We start from the raw sequence: 27,784 nt of genomic DNA, 5'->3' as shown, positions 1-27,784 counted from the left end.
TCTGTTTCACTAGATTTCTTCATCTGTCTGACAGCCTCTCTCTGAGCTGAATGTGATTCTAGTTTTGTATCCATTAAAGATCTAAAAGACCTAAATGCCAGCCAACCGGTTTAATTCCAGAGAGAATTCTTTTCCAACACTAAAGGAAAAAACAGCAATGTTGTTTCAGTATGCTAGTCTCCAACATGACATGATGCTGAGGGATTTTTAGGATAATTCTGACTCTATCCAATTTTTCACTTCATGTGCTAACTTCAGAACTTAGTCTAAGATATGGCTCCAAAGTATGTGGTGATACAGACTGGTAGCATGAGACAATTTGTAGTTCATTCACAAGAAACCTAACATATTTAATCCAGACAGAGATTAATAAACTGTACAAGCTAACTATTTCACAAATTACGGAATGATGACAATAATTTACTTGTTATTATAACATTACCTTGGCAAGAGCCAAACAGAATTATCCAGTGAAAGATGGTGGCAGTTTTCTCTGGGTCTGGCCTAGCAATGACCTACACAGAACAGAAATAGGCGATCCCTCCTCCATCAGGAGAGACAGCACATCTCACAACACCCTAGGACCTCTCAGTGAAAAAATGACACTCCCCACATCCACCTGCTCACACTCCTCTCAGAGCATTGCCTGAAACTCCCTTGAGCAACAAGGCCCAATTGCAGACTGTCCTCCCTTCCTTCACCATGGCCATTCTCCAGTTCTCATGGTCCTACAGAAAAGATGGAATAGAAGGAGAGAGCATGGTCCCTCCCTGGGAGCACGCAATGGTGTTTCCAGTTATGACCATTCTCGTCATCTCTCCTTGGGATAATAAGGGCTCAGGGATATTGCTGCCTCTACCACTCAGTTCACCTGCTGTGTGCTAGCTGTTGTGTTCAAACTCTCCAGAAGTATCTAAATGAGAGATTAATTTATTTCACAAAAAAATGTTTCAAGACAAACAAACAGTTTACATTACATTCATGTTTTCATTACACACATTACATTTTTTTCCTTTTTTCTTTTATTTAACTTTACAATATTGTACTGGTTTTGCCATATATCAAAATGAATCTGCCACAGGTATACATGGGTTCCCCATCCTGAACCCTCCTCCCTCCTCCCTCCCCATACCATTCCTCTGGATCGTCCCAATGCACCAGCTCCAAGCATCCAGTATCGTGCATCGAACCTGGACTGGTGACTCATTTCATATATGATATTACACATATTTCAATGCCATTCTCCCAAATCATCCTACCCTCTCCCTCTCCCATAGAGTCCAAAAGACTGTTCTATACATCAGTGTCTCTTTTGCTGTCTCGTACACAGGGTTATTGTTACCATCTTTCTAAATTCCATATATATGTGTTAGTATACTGTATTGGTGTTTTTCTTTCTGGCTTACTTCACTCTATATAATCGGCTCCAGTTTCATCCACTTCATTAGAACTGATTCAAATGTATTCTTTTTAATGGCTGAGTAATACTCCATTGTGTATATGTACCACAGCTTTCTTATCCATTCATCTGCTGATGGACATCTAGGTTGGTTCCATGTCCTGGCTATTATAAACAGTGCTGCAATGAACATTGGGGTACACGTGTCTCTTTCCCTTCTGGTTTCCTCAGTGTGTATGCCCAGCAGTGGGATTGCTGGATCATAAGGCAGTTCTATTTCCAGTTTTTTAAGGAATCTCCATACTGTTCTCCATAGTGGCTGTACTAGTTTGCATTCCCACCAACAGTGTAAAAGGGTTCCCTTTTCTCCACACCCTCTCCAGCATTTATTGCTTGTAGACTTTAGGATCACAGCCATTCTGACTGGTGTGAAATGGTACCTCATAGTGGTTTTGATTTGCATTTCTCTGATAATAACAAGTGGTGCTGGGAAAACTGGTCAACCACTTGTAAAAGAATGAAACTAGAGCACTTTCTAACACCATACACAAAAAATAAACTCAAAATGGATTAATGATCTAAACTTAAGACCAGAAACTATAAAACTCCTAGAGGAGAACATAGGCAAAACACTCTCCGACATACATCACAGCAGGATCCTCTATGACCCACCTCCCAGAATATTGGAAATAAAAGCAAAAATAAACAAATGGGACCTAATTAAACTTAAAAGCTTCTGCACAACAAAGGAAACTATAAGCAAGGTGAAAAGACAGCCTTCAGAATGGGAGAAAATAATAGCAAATGAAGCAACAGCTAATCTCAAAAATATACAAGCAACTCCTACAGCTCAATTCCAGAAAAATAAATGACCCAATCAAAAAATGGGCCAAAGAACTAAATAGACATTTCTCCAAAGAGGACATACAGATGGCTAACAAACACATGAAAAGATGCACACATTACATTCTTCACTAACATTTTCAAAGAAAAGAAAAGATGATGCTGGAATAATAATTATTTTATCTTTTAAAAACAAAAAGATAACTGCTATCAAAGTGATTAGCTCATTGTTATTTGTAAAAGTCCACTTGCAGTTAAATCTATTTAAACTTCTAGGTTCCTAAGACGTTTTTTTAACTTCGAACCAGAGGATTTGCTAAAACAAGGCAGTTTATCAGCTTAAAAGTTGCTAACAAAAATATATCCAATTACAGAGTTGAGTTTTCTTTCCTTCAGGTGAAAAGACATTCAGGAGAAGGAAAGGCAACTGGAATACAAAATAAGTTTTGGTCATATTAAAATGAATCAGCAACAGGGAAATACCTTCCAGGATGAAAAATTATCTCTAACTTCATGAAAAGGCTTGATGAGGGGCATATACCCAGGTCTTGACTGGATGATAATAGTAAGAAGGGAGACTGGACATGAGACATCATTTTGTTTCGAAAGAATCATAGTTTAAAAATATTTGACAGACTTTGGCAAAAAGAGCAGAAGGAAGCATACGTTTTTCCACCAAACTGTGGCTGAAGTGTAGTGTTAACAAAGTAGATCAATAGCCAGTTGAAATACATACTATAAGTAAGTAGTACAGAGGGGTAAGTAAGAATTATCAGTGGCAAACTATCAGAAATGCTAACATAGTGTAAAGAACATGTATGTGAACTTAGGAGATCCCTCACAATAAGGTTTGATGCTTGTCTTCTCCAGGCAGAAAGGAGTGATGCCACATACTTTGAAGTTGACCTGGATCAGCCAGAAGAGGTAAAAATGTAATAACTTAGTAAAAAAGAACCGAATATAGTTTGGTTAGAAATAGAATATCGTATGTTTATTTCAATAGTCTTCTTCTCTTCATTGAACTGTGAAGTTAATTGATTTATGCTTGTTTAATAAACATGAGAAACATTTCATAAATTATAAAGTTAATGTTAATGTAAAACATATTGAAAGGTCTTTCTTAGCTCTCCATGCATCAGATGATAGCTGCAGCCTTACTAGGAGTCTGTTCATTGAGAACTCACTTAACTCCTCAGAGATTTGGTTCCCTCAATCTCTGGGACAATGGATGTGAAAGTAGTTGAAAGTAAAAATAGTGTCTTAAACATCACTGTGTTATTAAATAAATCCTTTCATCACTAATAGTTTCTTTGGAAATTACCCTGAAACCTCAGCCCCTCTGGAAGACACAGAAATATCATACTCTGCAGTCCTTGCTTCATCATTTTCAGTGGGCTTATGGAAAAAGTACCAGAAATGGTATTTTTTATTCAATGTGGCACACTCTAACCATGAGATTAAGTTATATGTTTCTTACAAATAAAATAATCATCCTTAGAATTATTCACTTTTGGGGGTGCATTGTATCATGAAAAGACTCTGATGCTGGGAGGGATTGGCGGAAGGAAGAGAAGGGGACGACAGAGGATGAGATGGCTGGATGGCATCACTGACTCGATGGACATGAGTATGAGTGAACTCTGGGAGTTGGTGATGGACAGGGAGGCCTGGTGTGCTGCGATTCATGGGGTCGCAAAGAGTCGGACATGACTGAGCGACTGAACTGAACTATCATAAAAGGCCTCCCTGGTAGCTCAGACAGTAAAAAATCTGCTTGCAATGCAAAAGACCTGGGTTCTATCCCTGGGTTGGGAAGATCCCCTAGAGAAGGGAATGGCTACCCACTTCAATATTCTTGCCTGGAGAATTCCATGGACAGACAGAGCCTGGCGGGCTACAGTCCATGGGTCACAAAGAGTCAGACATGACTGAGCGACCAAAACTGCTACTGTATCAAGAAAGAACTGAAAAAGCATGTAATTCCAAAAAGGAGAGTCCTTAGCTATGTCATTGGGATACATAAGATAAAATATAATTAACATTTGTTCAGCACTTCCTATATACCTGTTAGGTGCTAAGGCTTCCCTAGTGGCTCAGATGGTAAAGCATCTGCCTGCAGTGCAGGAGACCCAGGTCAGATCCCTGGGTCAGGAAGATCCCCCGGAGAAGAAAATGGCAACCCACTCCAGTATTCTTGCCTGGAGGTTTCCATAGACAGTACACTCCATGGAGTCACAAAAAGTCAGATATGACTGAGCAACAAATATTTTCACTTTCACCAGCTGTGTAATGAGACTGCCTAGATTCAAATTCCAGCTTTATTATTTAGTACTTGTAGAAATAGCTACATCTCAGTTATTTTTATCTTTTTATCTTTATTTTCTATTTCATTATCTATAAAATGGGGATAGTAACATAGACTTCACAGTTTGTTTTATTTTGATTAAATGAGTTAGTAATATGTATAGTACTTAGAATACTGACTGGCATGTAGTAGATGCATAATACAATTTCTTCTTCTCCTTTTCCCTCTCTCCTTTCTGATCCCCATCCTCCTCTCCATCTTCCTTCTCCACAATCTGTGTACTTAAGATCTCACAACCAGGAACTTGCAGGGCTGGTATACTGTGAAATGCTGCCACCCATGTTCTTGGCCACTAAGTGATAACTGATACGGCCAAATGCTACTGACAAGATTTAGAGCTCCCTTTAAAATGTAACTGAGCAACTTCATCAACAGTGCATTTCAGTTTAACATCTTCTATTACACAAGTTTGTTAAGCTGGTGAAAGGATTCTTTTTTAAATAGCTGTTTAAAAGCATCAGAACAGTGTGCTAATTTTTGAAGATTGAAGAAAAAATTGAAAGTTTGAAAAAATCTTTCAATTCAGGAAAAAAATTCTCTAAGAAAAGGCAAGATTTTAAAAGGACATACTTTTGTGTTGACTTCTAATTGGAAATCAATGCACGATCCTGGATGCTTGGGGCTGGTACACTGGAACGACCCAGAGGGATGGTACGGGGAAGGAGGAGGGAGGAGGGTTCAAGATGGGGAACACGTGTATACCTGTGGCGGATTCATGTTGATATATGGCAAAACCAATACAATATTGTAAAGTTAAAAAATACAATAAGATAAAAAAAGATATATAATTTAGATATATCAATTAGATATATCCTTTTACATATATGCTGACTTTTCAAAAATTCTGAACTTAGAAAGTGTTTTCTTGGAATATTTAGAGAACTACTCAAAGGCATGAAGGAGGAAAACATTGTTAAGATAATGTTGTTGAGTTAAAATCCCCTCTAACCACTTTGCAACTTGCTACATCATGACAAATACTCATCATTAACCATGAAATGAATGCAATTCTCCTTTCACATTCAATGTTATATTGGAGATATTATACAGTATCTTTCATACATTCTGGAACTGCACACAAATAACATTTCATAGTAGCAGATGTGTGACATCACATGAAAACTTGTAAAACCTTTACATGAAAATCACATCTGTCAGTCTCCACCATTATCTTAACTGTTAGTTGTATGGTTTGCTTCTCCGTCTGTGCCAGAGAAGGCAGCTTTGCATGAAAACTGTTCCAGGAAATTGTGTCTTCTGGGAGAGCTAGTTAAGCAAATTGTGTAACTGCCATTGAAACCAAAATGCACCCAGCAGACATAATTTCACAAAAGAGGAGAAAAAAAACCACATTTGTACAAAAGTCACAGCTGTTCAACTCTACATTTTGTACTTTTTTCATTAAAAAATTCCCTTTCTTTATGAACAGTGACAGTTACATTTCTAGTTAGCAACTTTAGGACTTTTTAATACATTGCTAAGTCCTGTACTATCATGGATTTAGTGTCAAGAAAAATAGGGCTAACCTCTTTCTGTGGCTAAACTGAGCAGAAATGTGGTCTGTCTGTCCTGTCTGCAGATGAAATAAGAAAATATGCTGAGTGAGCCTCACTGTTCTTCAAAATACAGAGCTGCGTGGCTGCTTCTGTAGCTCCAAATGAGGGCCAACATCGCTATGCTGGGGCCCTCACAACATGGAATCCTCTTTGTTCAGGACTTTCCAGTCTTGCTCTTGGGGGCCAGAGTCTCTGGGACCACTCTCAAGCCATGGGTGATGGAATTGGTGGCTCACAATGAGTGAGTCAGAAGTCAGCCTGCTGGGGCTGTGTGCAACGTGACCACCACTGTCTGTCACCCTCCTGTGATACCACTAGAGGGGAGCCAGGGAGGAGATGTTCTTTGGGGACCCTCTATTCCTCTCCAGTGATGAGCTGCAGAAGCTTATTCAGACCATGACATGAGGATTATGAACACTACATTTATGGGATGCATTTCAAGCAAGAGTTTGGACTCTGGGCTCTACAGTCACAGTGCCTGGGCCCATTCCTATCAATAATGTGATGCTGGGTAAGTTACTGAACTTCTTCAGCCAGAGTTTCCCCATATGTCAATTTAAGACAATTTACCTTGTTATACTATTGTTCAATTGCTCAGTCATGTCCAACTCTTTGCCACCCTATGGACTGCAGTAAGCCAGGCTTCCCTGTCCTTCACTATCTCCCAGAACTTGCTCAAACTCATGTTTGTTGAGTCGATGATGCCACCCAACCATCTCATCCTGTTACCCCCTTCTCCTCCTGCCTTCAATCTTTCCCAGCATCAGGGTCTTTTCCAATGAGTCAGCTCTTTGCATCAGGTGGCCAAAGTATTGGAGCTTCAGCTTTAGCATCAGTCCTTCCAATGAACATTCAGGGTATATTTCCTTTAGGATTGACTGGTTTGATCTCCTTGCAGTCCAAGGGACTCTCAAGAGTCTTCTCCAACACCACAGTTCAAAAGTATCAATTCTTCAGCGCTCAGTCTTCTTTATGGTACAACTCTCACATCCCTACATGACTACTGGAAAAACTATAGCTTAGGCTATACAGACCTTTGTTGGCAAAATGATGTCTCTGCTTTTGAATATGCTCTCTAGGTTTGTCATAGCTTTTTTTCCAAGGTGTCTTTTAATTTCATGGCTACAGTCACTGTCCATAGTGATTTTTGAGCCCAAGCAAATAAAGTCTTTCACTGTTTCCATTTTTTCCCATCTGCCATGATGTGATGGGACCAGATGCCATGATGCAATGATACTTACATGATAATGATGATAATTTCTTCTGAGTTTTAAATGTATTAAACCTGTAATCTTAAAACTGGATTTGCCCAGGACAAAATTATGACACAGCAAGTTAAAGCTACCAGTAGTGGTCAAAGTTTATTCAGCCCAGGTTTTCCAGTGTCAAGTTGTATATACACTTTCCTGCTGTTGACTGCGGGAGTCCTATTGGTTTATCTGTGGCTGGCAGGAATGAGTGTTTGTGCAACTGCCAGAGGCACAAGGTTTCTTTCAATCTGATATTCACTGCTGATGTCTGCTCTACAACTTCTCCTCCTAGTTGTTGGTCTGTCTGAAGAGTAACTGCTGAGTTAGACTTCTAAAGTCCTTGCATAGGCTTTTTTACCACTTGGTGGGAGGATGGAATGTTTTCCATATTTTGTAACCTGTTCTCTAATTGTGTAATGGGGTATGCAATTAAATACCAAAAATGATAGCTCTCCAGAGAACCCATTATATAATGTAAACACACAATGTTTACAAGTTGAGGTACTTCAATTATTTTGATGATTTTTTCCCAAAAGACATTTTTAAGAATATTGGCATACAGTTCTATTTAAAATTATCTGGAGGTCTGAATTACTTGTCTTAGTTTTTTGACTGGTCTGATACACACACACATGCTTAATTTTTGGTATTGGTATACCTATGGAATCATGTAATGGGGAAAAAGCCATGACAAATAGTAGAATTGGATGCAACCTGAAGGAAGTTAAACTATTAGACTCACTATGATTGTACCCAGAGGCTTCCCTGGTAGCTCAATGCTAAAGAATTTGCCTGCCATTGCAGGAGATGTGGGTTCAATCCCTGGGTCGGGAAGATCCCCTGGAGAAGGAAATCCCACTCCAGTATTCTTGCCTAAAGAATCCCATTGACAGAGGAGCTTGGCAGGTGACAGTCCATAGGGTTGCAAAAGAGCTGGACCCGACTTAGCGACTAAACAACAATAACAATGACTGTATTTCAGACCTCACAATCACTTGAAATCTAAAAGTATTAAATGTTGTTGTTGCTGCTGCTGCTGCTAAGTCGCTTCAGTCGTGTTCAACTCTGTGCGACCCCAGAGATGGCAGCCCACCAGGCTCCCCCGTCCCTGGGACTCTCCAGGCAAGAACACTGGAGTGGGTTGCCATTTCCTTCTCCAATGCATGAAAGTGAAAAGTGAAAGTGAAGTCGCTCAGTCATGTCCGACTCTAGCGACCCCATGGACTGCAGCCCACCAGGCTCCTCCATCCATGGGATTTTCCAGGCATAAGTACTGGAGTGGGGTGCCATTTAGTCTGATTTAATTATATAAGATATAACTAACTAAATTATGAGTAATTTTCTGACTTTGGTGATTATACATGAAAAATGAAGTGGAGAAATATAGAAAGAAATGTGTTTGTGCTGTGCTTAGTGGCTGTTGTATCTGACTCTTTGTGACCCTATGGACAATAGCCCACTAGGCTCCTCTGTCCATAGGGATTTTCCAGGCAAGAATAATGGGTGGGTTGCCATGCCCTCCTCCAGGGTATCGTCACAACCCAAGAATTAAACCTAGGTCTCCCACACTGCAAGCAGATTTTTTTTACCATCTGAGCCAGCAGGGAAGCCCAAGAATACTGGAGTGGGTAGCCTATCCCTTCTCCAGGGGATTTTCCCAACCCAGGAATCGAACTGGGGTCTCCTGCATTGCAGGTGAATTCTTTACCAGCTGAGCTACCGGGAAAGCCAATGGAAAGAAATGTAGTTTAAGCAAAAACAAATACAAAGTAAACCATATGAAGTGTAATGATACTGAGAACCATTTCCTTTTAGGGTTATAGCTAATGTCCAATTCAATAATTTAACTACCAGCATCAGATCTTTCCTTGAAGAACAGACACCTCAATGAACAAGAAGGTAGGAAGCATTGCTTTCTGATATGCGAGTCTCTCACCTCTTTGATAGATATTTAAGCAGAGAAGGAAGGTTTGAGTTAAATATTGTTTTGTACATTGGAAATCAGCTTGAAAGCAGTTGAGGACATGGAAGAAGAATCAGAAAATTTCAAATGGGGAAAGGGTCAGAAAATCATGTCCCCCAGGCCAAGTTTGTCTAGCCATCTATTTTTGCTAATAAAGTTTTATTGAAACATAGTGACACCCATTCATTTGAAGTAGCATCTATGGTTGTTTTCAACAACAACAGAATTGAATAGCTGTGACAGATGCCATTTGGCCCCCTAAAATATTTGCTATATGGCTTTTTATGGAGTTTCCCAATATCTAAACTTAGGCAAGCGTTCTTGTTTGATAAATTATGTAAGGAAGTGTATTACAGATGAGATCTGGTGTATCACATACTTCTGTTCTCTTTCCTCCCATTGAACTACCTTGAATTTCAGATGTAATAGGTTTAAGCAAGGGATAGTCTGATTCAACAATTAAGACAAGATAACACTTATTGGGGTGCTGCAGTCCATGGGATAGTAAAGAGTCAGACACAACTGAGTGACTAAACTGAACACTTATTGAAAATCTTTTAACGTTGACAAAATTAACCAGCAGTTGCAACTATAGTAGTATTAAAATATATATGTATTTTAATTGATGAGCAATGTAATGGGACTAGAAGCCTTAGAACTATCTAAAAGTGATTTTCCTTTATTTTTGCAATTAGTGATACCTCCAAGTATTTATCTTAATTTTTGCATGTATTGAGTGTCTACATGACCTTAGATACTATGTTAGAAAACTGCATTTGGCAAATGAAGTAAATTCACCTTCACTGGAAATGACTGTGGTGCCAAAATTCACTTGAGATGATAGCTCAAAACAAGTGTTCATGAAGGAGATGCTCAAGGGCGTGAGCACACAGGCTGTCCTCATCAGCACCTCCCCAGTGGAGAGAAGGGCTTGACACTTAGTAAAAGCTCAGTAACGGTTTGACTATGGCTATAAAACAATTTAACAATGATGTCATTAGTTTGCAACCATTTACCATCTAGATTATTATTGTTAAACAGAATATGACCGGAGGAAACAGATTTAGATCTTGATGGAGAGGGAGAACATTTTTAGTGTTTCAGCCTCTGTGTTTCGTGGGTATGTAGGTTTTGTTATTCACCCAAATAACATTAACAACATGATGCAATAAGTAAACTTTAAAAAACTGTCTATCAGAAAAGGGGTTATGGAAAAGTAACTTATGTACGTAACCTTTGAAAGTTATTGAATATTACTTGATTTTCCTAAAGAAAGATGTGTATATAATTGAATCCTTAATAGGGGCTTTATCCTGAATAAAAGGATGCATAGAGTGGTAACTCATTATTCTACAACCTCCAATAGATAAATACATATATATTTTATGTATTAAAATATATTATGTATTAGATATTTATATATGTTAAAATAAATACATATATATTTTAATAATACTATAGCTGCAACTCCTGGTTAATTTTGTCAATGTTAAAAGATTTTCAGTAAGTGTTCAGTTCAGTTTAGTCGCTCAGTCCAATTTACAGAAAAACCCTCCCGATTTAAAATGAGGCCTTAAAAGACAAAGAAATCTAAATTTTATTTCATCCCTCAACTGAAAAATATGGTTGCTTCATTTAACTGACTTTGAAATCTGGTCTAATAGAACATCTCTATTGCACAACTAGTCAGCTCCCAACATTCTGATTGCAAAATGAAGGGCATTTACTTTGATATCTTTAATTATCACTCATTTAGAGGACAGTGTGAAAGACACTTTTCCAATTGGTGTTTTAGAATCATGAGTCAAAGGGAAAGTATGACAAATTAGCCAGCTGGAGAGGCAAGAGACAGCTAGCTAGTGCTGCTAGAGTCTTTGTGGGTACTTCAAAGTAAGATGAAAGGGGAATAAAAGGACTGTTAGCCACACATGCACAATAAATGGAATACTAACACAATTTCACAACACATTAATAACAAGTTAATATCAAACTTAGAGACTTACTCGACATAATAAGTGCCATATATGGGATCATCGATTTTTTCCCAGCCATATGGAAGCTCTGAAAAATAAAGAGTTGTTTCTTTCAGTAAATAAGTAACAGATAACACTATTTTTAATAAGTGATATAATTTAATTGTACATATATTGCAGAAATAGTCTAACAAACTGGAATAAAGTATTCAGAGTCAGCACCAAATTTCAAATGCATATTGTAGGAACTATAAGAAACACTGACTTGAAATTAGCACTTTAAACACAGAACTCTCTTCTCTGTAGATATCCTGCTGGGTCTAGCTGTTTATCCCATGCCAAGCAGTAGAATGGCACATCATGTTATCACCACTCAAGGCAATGCAGAAGGCAAATCACTTTCCTGAAAGAGCACACAGCTTTCTCATTTATTTGTATTGTTAAAAGGAGCATTTCAGGATAAAGATTATAATTTCAAAATATATTTCTGAGAATAGCAAATTGTTTCTTATGACTGAAACAAAGAAATTACACATTCTCAATTGATATCCCACTATTCGAGATGGTTAGCTTACTGTTCTCTCTTCATGGGTCAGAATTTGAATGCTGCCAATAAACTCTCTGGGTATATTTTTGTATTAAGTCTAAATTTCTGAACATGCTTTCCTTGACAATATGGCTTATATTTTCAATGCTCCACAGCAAGTTTTAATAATACACATTAAAATATCAACAATACAATAAAGGTTTCTTTAAGGAAAAACACGCTATTTGAAAACTAGGCTATGTGTTACGATACTGTTTTCAAATATACCAAGTCATTATAATTAATTCCTATAAATATGAAGAATATTATATTTTCCTCACACACATTAATAATATACATAACTTGAAGCTAAGTAAGATGTATTGACAAACTCTTAATAATATGTTTAAATGACACTTAAAAGTTTTATTATTATAAGTAGTAACACATGTTCATCATAGACAAGCACAGTTATAAAAAGAAAATTAGAATCACCTGCAATGCTGCCATCCAGAGACAATTTTTAGAGAAATTAGATAATATAGTCATATTATTTTTACAGCCTGGTATTTCTACCTAACAAATACTGAGGGCATCTTCAACATGAATGAGTGTTACTGCACAATATCACTTTGAAAGTGGCACAGCTGTTGTGTGAGGTGTGTTTAGAGCCTTGTGTAATCCCACCAGTCTTCCGTCATAGAACATCTGGGGCTTTTCAGTTATATGTCACCTGTGTTGGACTTACTAAAGCTTAAGTCTTCCATCATTTTCCCAATAACTTAGCCATGATAAATTCCTAGAGGAGAAATTTCCGGTTAAAGGGCATGCACACTTTTATGGCTTTTGATAAATCTCTATATCTATATTCACATTTTACTATCCCATTCACAAAAGAAACCAATTTATGACTTCATTGGGAATTTATGAGTGACTTTGGTTCTCTGTACCATCAAATTAAACACAGGTCCACAATTCCTCATCCAAAAATTTCTGGACAGAGTGGTTTTGAAATTCATAATTTTTCTGATTTTAGAAGGATAACATGATGCAAATGCCTTCTATTCTATAACAATCCAAGCAGAGTCCGAGAAAGCACTTAAAATTTTTTAAAGCCATGAATATTCAGGCAGCCCAAATCATGTGATTCTCACTAAGAGGCACAGAAAAGGACCCTTTCAAGTCAGTTACCACTGGTTTGCTGCCAGCATGCCCAGATCAGGTTACCTTTTGCTGCCACATGAGTTTATAAAAGGCAATTTTTAGAACTTTCAAATCTGGATATGCAGATAAAATATTATAAATTATTATTTAAAAATCAACCAAATTGTTTTTAAATAGCAGTTGATAGTTGTATTAATTTTTATTTCTTCATTCTTGGACTTTTTTTCCCTTTTGTACATTTCTTGCTTTTATAAATCAATTCATAATAGTTTTTTTTAATTTATGAAGAGTAACAATCCTTTATCACATGTTGCATACATGTTTTTAAGAGTTTAACTTTGTTGAACAGTCTCTTTAACACATGTTTTTTAAAATTTTATTTGGTAAATTCTCAGCGATTTCCTTTATGGTTTCTATTATTGGAGCTTCCCTTAAATACTAAAGATATTTTTCAAGTATTTTTTTTTTTTTACTATATAAAATCTAGGCTATGACCTGGCTTAATAATTCTTGGATTAGTAATGGATTAATATAATATACTTGGAGTAGTAACATATAATACCAAATTGTGAAGCACCTTAAGAACTTTTTCTTTCAAAATGGTAATAAGAATATTACTGAGTATTTACAATGTCCAGGTACTGATGGACTTTCCACGCACTGACACATTTTATCTTAACAATCATACAGGATTCAAAAACACTGTACTTTGGTTCCAGAGACCTTAGCCAATTCAGATATTAATATAGGCACTCTGTTTAATACAGCATCAGTTCAGTTCAGTTCGGTCACTTAGTCGTGTCCGACTCTTTGCGACCCCATGAATCGTAGCATGCCAGGCCTCCCTGTCCATCACCAACTCCCGGAGTTCACTCAGATTCATGTCCATCGAGTCAGTGATACCATCCAGCCATCTCATCCTCTGTTGTCCCCTTCTCTTCCTGTCCCCAATCCCTCCCAGCATCAGAGTCTTTTCCAATGAGTCAACTCTTCGCATGAGGTGGCCAAAGTACTGGAGTTTCAGCTTTAGCATCTCTCACATCCATACATGACCACTGGAAAAACCATTTGCTTGACTAGACAGACCTTTGTTGGCAAAGTAATGTCTCTGCTTTTCAATATGCTATCTAGGTTAGTCATAACTTTTCTTCCAAGGAGTAAGCGTCTTTTAATTTCATGGCTGCAATCACCATCTGCAGTGATTTTGGAGCCCCCCAAAATAAAGTCTGACACTGTTTCCACTGTTTCCCCATCTATTTCCCATGAAGTGATGGGACCAGATGTCATGATCTTTGTTTTCTGAATGTTGAGTTTTAAGCCAACTTTTCACTCTCCTCTTTCACCTTCATCAAGAGGCTTTTTAGTTCCTCTTCACTTTCTGCCATAACAATACTTAATTTAGACTAATGAGAATAACTATCCAGATAGTTTTTATCAAATTCCTCAAGCTACTGGAGAATTTGGCTATTAAAAAGAAAAATGCATTTGAAAGATATCTACTGAGTGCCTTTTGCTGCTGCTGCTGCTAAATCGCTTGTCATGTCCGACTTTGTGCGACCCCAGAGACAGCAGCGCACCAGGTTCCCCCATCCCTAGGATTCTGCAGGCAAGAACACTGGAGTGGGTTGCCATTTCCTTCTCCAATGCATTAAAGTGAAAAGTGAAAGTGAAGTCACTCAGTCATCTCCGACTCCTAGCGACCCCATGGACTGCAGCCTACCAGGCTCCTCCATCCATGGGGTTTTCCAGGCAAGAGTACTGGAGTGGGGTGCAACTAAAGTGAAAGAATATACAGAGGACAATTGATATTATGAATGCGTGCGTGCATTAGTTGCTCAGTCGTGTCCGACTGTTGGCGATCCCATGGACTGTAGCCCGCCAGGCTTTTCTGTCCATGGAATTCTCCAGGCAAGAGTACTAGAGTGGATTGCCATTCCCTTCTCCATAGGAACTTCCCAACCCAGGGATCGAACCCTGGTCTCTTTCATCACAGGCAGATGCTTTACTGTTTGAGCTACAGGAAGCCCCGATATTACGAATATTTATTATTAATATGGCTGAATACATGGATTCATACATATAATAGGTCTAATATTACCCCATGTCTATAAAAATAAGTAAAACAATCATATTTACTAATATTTAGAGTAAAAGTCTAACATGGTTAGTTTTATATATATACTAGTCCTACTTAAAGGTGCTGTCAAATGGAAGCATTTCAAAGTTAAATTAAAAAAAACAACTTTTATACTATAAAACCTTTCCTTCAGTTATTCCTTATCTTTGGCTCATTTTTTGGCTCTTTTTTTGGGGGGGGGTGTAAATTACTAATTCTAAGCTATGTATCCCCAAAGATCAGTTCAGTTCAGTCGCTCAAGTCATGTCGGACTCTTTGCGACCCCATGAATCGCAGCACGCCAGGCCTCCCTGTCCATCACCAACTCCCGGAATCACTCAGACTCACTCATACTCACGTCCATCGAGTCAGTGATGCCATCCAGCCATCTCTTGCTCTGTCGTCCCCTTCTCCTCCTGCCCCCAATCCCTCCAAGCATCAGAGTCTTTTCCAAGGAGTCAACTCTTCACATGAGGTGGCCAAAGTACTGGAGTTTCAGCTTTACCAAGTATAGAGTTCACTGATTCTTTATCTTTGTGGATTTACAATGCCAAAGGTTCTGAGAACAATTCCTTGGTATTGTTTCCCATTTTCCATCATGAGGTAGTCATCAGGAGTTAGGGGGGAAATCTGGTTTGCATTTCATAAGATAATAACATAATTTATTTGCTTATGTCATATTTCCAAAATAGATTATTAATTCCTAAACAAAATTATATGCTATAAATACTTATATTTTAAGATGAACTATTAAGTGGTACTTAACTCACAGTTTGAAACAAAATAATACACTGTACCTCTAACTTGTTACAAAGAGCTGTCGCTCATTTCATTTATAATGCCTACAAAGGATTGATGGATGGATGTTACAAGAAACAAGTAATAGAATACATACATTGGTTCATTTGTAAATATGACAGAATAAGTATAAAAACCTACAACCAGTGTTTAAAATGGTGTGGGTGTGTGTATGTACATATATATGAATGTATATGTGTATGCATATATGTATATGCATGTGCATATATGTGCACACAAAGATATTCTTTCTGAAAAGCAAAGGAAGGTCTATGCTAAAATGCTAACAAAAAAACTATAAGCTTTTTTCATTTTTAAGAAGACAAGTCATAATAATAATAAGTAATAATTGTTAATAATAACAACAATAATAACTTGATTATTAACTGAGAAGTATACATTTATATGATGAAAAATTAAGAATCATCTTTCATTGTGAAAAGTAAGTTATTTGGAATTGAATTTGTTTTTTAAAAAAGACTACTTCTTTTTAAAATTAAGGGAACAAATGACAAAAAAGAATTTCCAATTTTGTACTATTTGCTCTGCCAAACAAGCATGCAGCTTGGAGCTCTTGGGTCCTGGGTTATTTAGAAAACTGTATCTGATAATATCTGACAAATTTACAGATGATTAAGGTCACACTAATGAAAGAATAACATATACTATGCAACAGAGAAAAATAAACACTTGAGATCTGCAAGGTTAATGCTGCATTAAGAACTGTTATAATTGAGATTTTCTTCAGGCCATGGAACCATGGAGAAAATTCAGTGATTAGATATTCTTATAGTAATCCACTCTGCAAATGTCTGTGCAAATGTCTAGGTTAACTTGCAGTCAGTCATATAAGCTTAGTAAAACTACAATAGAATAAAAAATTAAAGAGGCATCTAGTTCTGCCTGGTTTTTGCCACAGCTATCATGTTATACTTTTTATTTACTTGCTTTTCCCAATTACTGTTTATTTATCATCTATTTGTTAAGTCCATTTTCATTGCAGAAAACTGAGACTCCTTTATGCTAGCTAAAAAAAACAACAACAAAAAAACACATTTTTGATGGTAGAGATGAACTTATTTGTAAAGCAGAAATAGAGTCCCAAATGTAGAGAACCAACTTACGGTTAACAAGGCAGGAAAGGAAAAGTGAGATGAATTGGGACTGACATATATACACCACAGTGGATAAACAAGGTAACTAATGAGAACCTACCATAGAGCACAGGGAACTCTTCTCAATGCTCTGTGGTGACCTAAATTGGAAGGAAATCTAAAAAAGAGTGGATATATGTATATGCGCAACTGATTCACATTGCTGTACAGAAAGAAACTAACACAACATTGTAAAGCAATTATGTGTGTGTGCTAAGTCACTTCAGTCATGTCTGAATCTTTGTGACCCTAAGGACTGTTGCCCGTCAGGCACCTCTGTCCATGGGGATTCGCCAGGCAAGAATACTGGAGTGGGTTGCCATGCCTTCCTCTAGGGTATCTTCCCAACCTAGGGACTGAACTTGCATCCATTATGTCTCCTGCACAGGTAAGTGTGTTCTTTCCTACTAGAGCCACCTGGGAAGCCCAAAGCAATTATACTCCAATAGAAATTAATTTTAAAAAATAAAACATTTTCTAGGCTACAACTGGGAAACTTGTAGAATCCAAGGATAGCATTCCCTATAGAAATGGGACCCAAATACTGAAAAGCTATAAGAAACACTATCTCACTACTTTGATTCTCTACCACCTCCCCTACCATCTCCCTAATTCATTAATCCAATTCATTTTATTCAAAATAAATCCAAGTTACTTAGCCTGGAAGATCACTGTAATGGTTGTTCTCAGGTCAAGAATTCACTTATATAATAATCAGATACAGCTGGGGGAGTGTTTCCCTTTTGGAGATACAGAGCCACATTTGGCAAATTCAAATGGAGGAACATTCTAGAAAATAACTGGCCAATACTCTTCAAAAGTGTCAAGGTCATGAAATAGAAACACTGATTGAGGTCCCATCACAATGTACAGAGACTATGGAGACACAAAGACTAAATGTAGAATAGGATATGGATTGGGCCTGGACCAGAAAGTGGACATTAGTGAACCAACTAGAAAAAGCTAAATAAGGTGTAGACTAGTACTAGTTTGTGCTTAGTCTCTCAATCATGTATGACTCTTTGCAGCCCCATGGACTGTAGCCTGCCAGGCTCTTCTGTCCAGGGGATTCTTTAGGCAAGAATACTGGAGTGGGTTGCCATGCCCTCCTCCAGAGCATCTTCCCAACCCAGGTCTCCAACTTTGCAGGCGGATTCTTTACCATCTGAGCCACCAGTGTAGCCCAAGAATACTCAAGTGGATAACCTAACCCTTCTCCAGGGGATCTTCCCGACCTAGGAATAGAACTGGGGTCTCCTGCATTGAAGGTGGATTCTTTAACAGCTGAGCCACCAGAGAACTAGTCTATATAAATGTTAATTTCCTGACTTCAGTATTTGTACTTATGAAAGATTTTACTACTAGGGGAAGTGAGGTGAAAGGTACACAGAAACACTTTGTACTATTTTTTCCTACTATTTCTGAAATCTAAAATACTTTCAAAATTAAAAAAAAGCTATTTCACCAACTCTCACTATTGATTAGATGACTTCTATTCAAACTTTATTAGTATTCAACATATACATATAACACTGAATTAATTTGGATAGCATTAAATTTTTAAACAAAATGAGAATATAATATTTCTGCATTTGCAGTCTTATTTTATGTTGAGTTTTTATAGACATTTTCAAGAAAGTAACTTTTAATTTGGCTATTTTTCACTTTTTTTTTTCCTATTGCCTATCACTGGAAAAACTAGGTAAATATTAACACCATGTTCACATCTAAGGGTTACTGCATCTTGAGTCCTAGAGATACAAATTCAGTAATATGAGTTCAAAATTTGCAGTCAGGTTTTGTTCATTTCCTGGGAGGCAGAATCTTGTAAGGGTCAATAGCATAGGTTATGCTAATTCATAAGGGTTGTATGAAGGCCCATCCTGGTGGGCAGCTTACGAAGCCAGGAAGGTAGACCAATTTAGAAAACATACTAAGTACTAAGACTTTGGAGACAGGAACAAGGGCCAGAATGTGGGCCTATTTCCTTTAGTCCTAGATTATTTTAATTGGATTTGGATTTTTTGAAAAATTGAGGCTCTTGCTATTGTGGTTTAGAGGTGATGACATCACAAGAGAACACAGAAGCGTACAAAATTTCCCCAGGTAGAAAACCGCACACTCCAGTGATAGCTAATATTCATATTAAAATCTTTTCCTATATTTTTATTAGATTTTGGCCATACACATAGTATATCAATTGGGAACTATAACTAAGTTTTCCTGGAAAAGTTACATAACTTTTGTTCCCAAGGAGTATAATTATAAACATAAATTCTGAAAACATTCTCATTTTTAACAAATGCATAAAAGAATGATACATTAATCACAAATTCATTTCCCTATATAAGGTTGAGGGTGTATCCTTCTGTTTTTGCTCCTCTTTACTAGATAATTTTATTCCATTCAGTGATGAAAATGACCAAATAAAGCAACAAACTTTAGAGTCTAAAAATGGAAACAGAAATTGGTTCTTTATGTTCTTTTTCATCTTTCTCAGAGAATGTTTACAACACACAACCCAGTTAATATCGTGGAACTATAGGCTAGGGAATCGTCATTTGTAGGGCTGAGTATAGGACAGTTTTTTTTTTTGTTTTTTTTTTTAAACCATTTTTACAATGGAAATGAGAACTAGCTGATTTGCATTTTACAGCACTGGCATTTCATTCATGCTTTCATGTGGTTTCATGATAGTAACTTTTAATTTGGCTACTTTTGGCTTCAACCTGAATATTTCATTACCCCACTATTGTAAAGTATTGTAATCGATTTTAAATGTACTGACCACAACTTCATGAGATTGTTGATAAAACATACAAGGGCACAAACAAATTCCAAATAAATCCAGTACTCTTGCTTGGAAAATCCCATGGACGGAGGAGCCTGTTAGGCTGCAGTCCATGGGGTCGCTAAGAGTTGGACACGACTGAGTGACTTCACTTTCACTTTTTACTTTCATGCATTGGAGAAGGAAATGGCAGCCCACTCCAGTGTTCTTGCCTGGAGAATCCAGGGACGGGGGAGCCTGGTGGGCTGCGTCTATGGGGTCGCACATAGTCGGACACGACTGAAGTGACGTAGCACAGCATAGCAATGTATCTTACCACACTGAGTACAAAATGTGTAAGCTTCGGATTCCCCTGGTGGTCCAGTGGTTAAGAATTTGCTTTCCAATATAGTGGACGTGACTAGATCTCTGGTTGAGGAACTAAGGTCCCACATGCCATGAAGTTACTAAGCCTGTGCCACAACTAGAGAGCCCACATGCCACACTGAAAAGCCCCTACACCACAACTATGATCCCACATGCTCTGAAGACTGCACATTGCAAGAAAGAGACTATGTGCCACAAGGAGAAATCCCACAGGCAGCAAAGAAGATCCTGTGCACCACAACTAAAATTTGATAAATAAATAAATAGACATAAATAAATAAATAGCCATATAAGCCATAAATAAGCCAAATAAGTAACCATAAATAAATAAATAAAGGAAATATATGTCCATCTTAATTCAGAGTTTCAAAGAATAGCAAGGAAAGATAAGAAAGCCTTCCTAAGTGATCAATGCAAAGAAATAGAAGAAAGCAATAGAATGGGAAAGACTAGAGATCTCTTCAAGAAAATTAGAGATACCAAGGGAACATTTCATGCAAAGATGGGATAAACAATAAAGGACAGAAATGGTATGGTCCAAACAGAAGCAGAAGATATCAAGAAGAGGTGGCTAGAATACACAGAAGAACTCTATAAAAAAGGTCTTAATGACCCAAATAGGCACAATGGTGTGTTCACTCACCTGGTGCTGGACATCCTAGAGTGTGAGGTCAGATGAGCCTTGGGAAGCATCATGACAAACAAAGCCAGTGGAGATGATGGTATTCCAGTTAAGCTATCTCAAATCCTAAAACATGTTGTTGTGAAAGTGCTGCACTCAATATGCCAGCAAATTTAGAAAACTCTGTAGTGGCCACAGGACCGGAAAAGGTCAGTTTTCTTTATAATCCCAAAGAAAGGAAATGCCAAAGAATGCTCAAACTACCGCACAGTTGCACTCATCTCACACGCTAGTAAAGTAATGCTCAAAATTCTCTAAGCGAGGCTTCAACAGTACATGAACCGAGAACTTCCAGATGTTCAAGTTGGATTTAGAAAAGGCAGAGGAACCAGAGATCAAGTTGCCAACATCCGTGGCATCATAGAAAAAGCAAGAGAATTCCAGAAAAAGATCTACTTCTGCTTCATTGACTACACTAAAGTCTTTGTGTGGATCACAACAAACTGTGGAAAATTCTTCAAGAGATGGGAATACCAGACCACCTTACTTGACTCCTGAGAAATCTGCATGCAGGTCAAGATAACAGTTAGAACCAGACATGGAACAATGGACTGGTTCCAAATTGGGAAAGGAGTATGTCAAGGCTGTATATTATCACCCTGCTTACTTAATGCATATATATTATGCAAAATGCTGACCTGGATGAAGCACAAGCTGGAATGAAGTTTGCCAGGAAAAATATCAATAACCTCAGATACGCAGTTGACACCACCCTTATGGCAGAAAGCGAAGAGAAACTAAAGAGTCTCTTGAGGAAAGTGAAAAAGGAGAGTGAAAAAGTTGGCTTAAAACTCAAAGTTCGGAAAACTAAGATCATGGCATCTGGTCACATCCCTTCATGGCAAATAGATGGGGAAACAATGGAGCAGTCACAGACTTTATTTTTTTGGGTTCCAAAATCACTGCAGATGGTGACTGCAGCCATGAAATTAAAAGATGCTTGTTCCTGGAAAAAAAAAGTATGACAAACTTAGACCACATATTAAAAAGTAGAGACATTACTTTGCCAACAAAGGTCTATCTAGTCAAAGCTATGGTTTTTCCAGTAGTCATGTACGAATGTGAGAGCTGAACAATAAAGAAAGAAAGCTGAGCACTGAAGAATGGATGCTTTTGAACTGTGGCGTTGGGGAAGACTCTTGAGAGTCCCTTAGACAGCAAGGAGATCCAACCAGCCAATCCTAAAGGAAATCAGTCCTGAATTTTCTTTGGAAGGACTGATGCCAAAGCTGACACTCCAATACTTTGGCCTAAGAACTGACTCATTAGAAAAGACCTTCATGCTGGGAAAGATTGAAGGCAGGAGTAGAAGGGGATGACAGAGGATGAGATGGTTGGATGGCATCACCAACTGGATGGACACGAGTTTGAGCAAGCTCCAGGAGCTGGTGATAGACAGGAAAGCCTGGCACGCTGCAGTCCATGGGGTTGCAATGTGTTGGACATAACTGAGTGACTGAACTGACTGTTTTTTAAAAAATAAAATGCATACGATGTTCCTAACAGATACTATATAAACAAATGTATGCTCAATAATGTGGATATTCAGGGTCCCTTTTCTACCTGGAAAAAGACTATCAAATATAGATGCACACTTTTGCAATGCTAACTTAAAAATGGCAGAGTAACCTATTTGAGATGATGACAGAAGTGGTGGCAGAAAGGCATGACCCAAAAAAGGATTCGATCTGGTAAAGCTTCAGAAAGAGTTATATATGGTTCAAGTTTGCAAGCTGCACTAGAAGGTGAAAAAATGATGAATGTAGTAGGTGAGCTTTTTAAAATAAATTTCCTAGAACTCTGGAGAGAGGTCTGGACATAATGAAGGATTTTAGAAACAATATGTTAGTACTTCAAAATACAGATATCCAGTTTCCTCTTAATTTCTTTCATTTCAGTCACTCTCATGAAATTTAGAAAATTAGAATTTTATAAATTTTAATTTCTTTAAGTCTATATTAACCCATCTGTTGATCTATTTATGATCACCATTCACATAAAATTCTTTATGAAAAACATACTGGTCTCTTATAATGTAAAGGTTGCTATCTAAATTTTAACCTATCCACTTGGAAAGTAATAAATATCCAGTAAGAGAATAATACAACCATGCAGAAACCATATCCACAATATAATTGTGGTTGTTGTTCACTTGCTAAGTTGTTTCTGACTCTATGCAACCCCATGGACTGTGGCCTACCAGGCTCATCTGATCATGGGATTTCCCAGGCAAGAATACTGGTTGGGTTGCCATTTCCTTCTCCAGGGGATCTTCCTGGCTCAGGGATTGAACCTGTGTCTCCTGAATTGGCAGGCGTATTCTTTACCTCTGAGCCACCAGGGAAGCCCACAACATAATTAGGAGAAAGAAAATGCTATGAACTTGAAAAGGTACATGTAAGTGGAGACACAACACTAATGCATCAGAGCCAACTCAAGAGCTCATTCTGGATGAGAAAGTCAGGTGGAGAGTGCAGCAAAAAAGAGAGGGAGAAGGAGCTCAGGGATGGAAAGACAGACAAAATCACCCTCAGAAAGACAAACTCCTGTTCTGAATTGGAAAATGCTAACAGGCCTTGTTGATCAGAACACAGCTATTGGGAAACTGAAAAAAGGGAGTTTGAAGTGAGAAGAATGAAAGATGGAGTCTTAGGAAGGTACTTCTTAAGAAGAGGGAAATGAAGTCAATAGAGGAAATGGCCCTTGGAAATTTGGTTATGATAGAGAAAAATTGTGATAGAAGTTGTGTTTGCAGAAACAAACAAAAAAATATTCAAGATCTTAAGACATACCAACTACTATCTCCAAAAAAAAAAAAAAAAAAAGATGTCATCTACTAAAACATGAGTATTTCACAAAATAAACAGAAGAGGGTGCTCATGAACTAAGAAGGTAGTAATTCACCAAAATCTTTTATTTTTGCTTATATAAAATAGTTATTGCTGGTCCAGGAAAAAAATAAAAATACATACAAAGTAGATAATATTCCTACAAAGTTGCCATGAAAAATAAAAGTGAAAAGTGAAAGTAAAAGTCGCTCAGTCATGTCCAATTCTTTGCGATTCCATGGACTGTCCATGGAATTCTCCAGGCCAGAATACCAGAGTGTGTAGCCTTTCCCTTCTCCAGGGGATCTTCCCAACCCAGGGATTGTTGCACCCAAGTCTCCCTCATTGCAGGCAGATTCTTTACCAGCTGAGCCACAAGGGAAGCCCAAGTTGCCATACAAAATCAGAAATGAGAGTCAAAGCAATATGTCTAATAAAAATCACTCTCCTTCCTCAAACATAAACAAAAACACAAATGAGAAAATTGTAATGAAATCTCAAGATATTTTCGAACAAACATTTATAAAGATAAAACAACATTTTGAATTAGAAATTTAAAAGTTCTGACCAGAAATGGATAAAGAACAGAAAGATACTAAAGAAAAGTTGATTAAAATAGAATACAAAGTAAGAAAAAGAATTTTGAAATTAAAACTAAATTACCGGATGCCCAAGAGAGAACGAAGTCAATCGAAAATAAAATAAGGACCACTGAGGAAAGACACAGTGATAGCTAAGAAAACAAAACAAGATAAAATAAATGGTAAAATGAATCAGAATGAAGTCACTAATATAGAAGACAGGCAAAGATAATCCAGTAAATGTATAATTGGAATACATCAAGGATAAAATAATAGAAGTAATACTTAAAACTATAATCCAGAAAAATTTCCAGAAATAAAATTACTACGTGTCCCTATATTGAACACTGTCCCAGAATAGTCAATTGTAAGACATCAATTAGCCATTGGACTTTAGATATAGAGGAAAACTGGATAAAAGATAAGTTCCTTAAAATAAAATTTAAAAAATCAAAGTTTTACATCTCAGGAATAATATACATAGACAACAATGAAGCAGCATTTTAAGGAGTCTGAAAGAATTAGTGAACCAAGGATTTTCAGTTCAGTTCAGTCGCTCAGTTGTGTCTGACTCTTTGAGACCCCATGGACTGCAGTACGCCAGGCCTCCCTGTCCATCACCAACTCCTGGAGTTCACTCAGACTCATGTCCATAGAGTCAGTGATGCCATCCAGCCATCTCATCCTCTGTCATCCCCTTCTCCTCCTGCGCTCAATCTTTCCCAGCATCAGGGTCTTTTCAAATGAGTCAGCTCCCGCATCAGGTGGCCAAAGTTATTGGAGTATCAGCTTCAACATCAGTCCCTCCAATGAATACCCAGGACCAATCTCCTTTAGGAAGAATTTTAAATCCAGCCAATGAAATATATTAAAGTGTGCACATGTGTAAGCACACATACACACATGCACACTCACACATGAGTTTATGATATGCAAGAACTCAAGGAATACTTAATTCAAGAACCCTTCCAGAGATGCCTACTTATCTTAATTAAACCAAACAATTCAACCAAGAGATAACTAGAGCAAGGACTAAGAGTATCATCTAAGATATTTAATTGTGGATCTAAGTGTAGAACAAAGGTGGGCGTAAGGATGTTAGAATAATACATATATTTTAGTCACTCAGTCATGTCCAGCTCTTTGTGACTCCATTGGCTGTAGCCCACCAGGGTCCTTTGTCCATGGGCATTCTCCAGGCAAGAATACCGGAAGTGGGTAGCCATTCCCTTCTCCAGGAGATCTTGCCAACCAAGGGATTGAACCTGGGTCTCCTGCAGTGCAGGAAGATTCTTTACCATATGAGCCATCAGAATAATATGAAACTATTACATGTTTAGATATTATTGAAATAAATCAATTAAAAAAGAGAATATTAAAAAGGAGAGAATGACCAATGATCTCACTGATTGTTGCTTTGGTGATAGATAGGAGTCACAGAATACCATTTAAAGCTAACAAAAGAACAAGGGTCTTATAAAAGATATCACTATAAAGGCAAGCATTAGAACACAAATACAGACTTGTTTTAAATACCAAAGAAAGAAACAAATAGCTCCCCCTCCAAAAAAAAGACTGTATAGACAAACACAGTCAGTATAACATGATATGGTCAATAAATATAACATAAAACAGTATGACAGAGTTAAAACTAATGAATGCAATTTGCTTTTCTTGTTCATATTTTCTAATTAGATCATAAAGAAAGGCTAAATAGAAAGGTCTGGGCAAAGACATGCCAGACAAATGGGGGAAAAAAATAAAAAAGGAAGCAGGGATTACAGATCTGCTACCAGGATTGAAGTCAAAAGCATTAACCAGGATAAGAAATCTTATTTCATAACAGTAAAGGTCACAATTCACAATGAAAGCACACTAGTTTCAATATCTGCGTAGCAAACAATACAAATTGTCTTCATAAAATAGTCATTACAGGAGTTACAAAGAAAACTAGAAATACACTAACAACACTTAAGACTACTCCAGTTTAAGTTAGGTCAAAATTGACAATATTACAGATAAATAAGAGCTAAATACAGCAAAATTAATTAGGCAAATCTTTTGGTTCTCTCCTTATCTCTTTTTCTATTTATACCCCAACAACAGAGAATGTATATTCTTGTCAACTACACATGGGTCATTCCCCACCACTGTCTATACATTAGACTACAAAAGTCTTAAATTCTACAAAGCAGAAATAACACAAACAATAACATTAATAATAAAATCATAAAATCTAAGAACTTTCATCTAGAAATTAAAAAAAACTCTAAATAACTCACTCATGTGTCAGAGAGGAAATGTAAACTTAAACTGCAGAATTTCTAAAAGTGATGAGAGTGAAAACAGTAGCAAAATCTGTAGAAAAGAAACAGTGATTAGAGGAAATTTTATAGTGTGTGTGTATATATACACACACATATATATACCTATATCTGGAAGAACAGAAATAAAAGTGAATTCCCAATTCAAAAAGCTAGAAAAAGTAATCCAAGGAAAAAACAAAACAAAATATAAAAAAAGGACTATAAATGATAAAAGCAAAACTTCACGTAGTAGAAAATGGAAAAATAAATAATAATTGCAGCACTGTTTCTTTTAAAAATCAGCAAAATAATCACTACTTTACTATTCACATACAACAAAGTAAAAGAGTAACAAAAAGGAATCTAAACACAATCTAAAGCAATATAAACACAAGTCTGTACAAACCTATGCTAAAAAAATTGAAAATCTAAATTAAATGGATAATTTCTTAGAAAAATATAATTTATGAAAAGTGGTCCCAGAGAAAAATAATATGAGTACTAAGGGTTATTTATAAATTGAGTGTGAGTAAAGGCTGGTATTAACCTGACTCAAACTTGACAAATCTGACTATACAAAAGCAAAAAAGAATCTCTGTGCCACCCAAAACACCATAATTAATATTAAAGACAAATAATAAACTGAGAGAAAATATTTGTAACATATATAGTGAAAACTCATGGATTTTTGGTAAAAATGTAAATTGGTACAACCACTAAGAGAAATAGTCTGGAGAGTCCTCAAGAGACTAAAAATTGAGCTATTGCAGGTTCCAGCAATTCCATTTCTGAGTATTTACCTGAAGAAAGTGAAAACATTAATTCAAAAAGTTATAGGCACCGCTATATTCATTGCAGCACTATTTAAAATAATCAAGATATGGAAACAACCTGTGTCCATCAGCTTGATAGAAAAATGTGTAAGAGTTAGGAATAGACAGTTCACAAAATGTATAAACAAATGTCCTTTATACATGAAAAGATGCCCAACTTCCTTTAACAAATTAACACTATATTGAGATACAATTTCTCACCTATCAAATCGGCAAAAATTCAAAAGCTTGGCAACACATTCTGCAAGCAAGATTGTGCAAGAATTGCACCCCTCCCCTACAGTACTGGT

General features: G+C 37.1%; 1 protein-coding gene across 14 annotated transcripts in view; it reads right to left on the bottom strand.

Moving 5' to 3' along the window:
• The window catches only part of MAGI2 (membrane associated guanylate kinase, WW and PDZ domain containing 2), a 1,467,480-nt gene that overhangs the window by 358,810 nt on the left and 1,080,886 nt on the right, over positions 1-27,784 (bottom strand). For all 14 annotated transcript variants that reach the window (XM_059886037.1, XM_059886041.1, XM_059886040.1 and 11 more), the window contains one exon: positions 11,380-11,437. In XM_059886037.1, coding sequence (XP_059742020.1) covers positions 11,380-11,437 — 58 coding nt within the window. The remainder of the gene's footprint in view (positions 1-11,379; positions 11,438-27,784) is intronic.

The sequence above is a fragment of the Bos taurus genome, chromosome 4 (genome assembly GCF_002263795.3).
Source record: "Bos taurus isolate L1 Dominette 01449 registration number 42190680 breed Hereford chromosome 4, ARS-UCD2.0, whole genome shotgun sequence".
NCBI lineage: Eukaryota > Metazoa > Chordata > Mammalia > Artiodactyla > Bovidae > Bos > Bos taurus.
The sequence above is the reverse complement of the archived record's forward strand: the minus strand, read 5'-3'. Positions and strand labels throughout refer to the sequence as shown.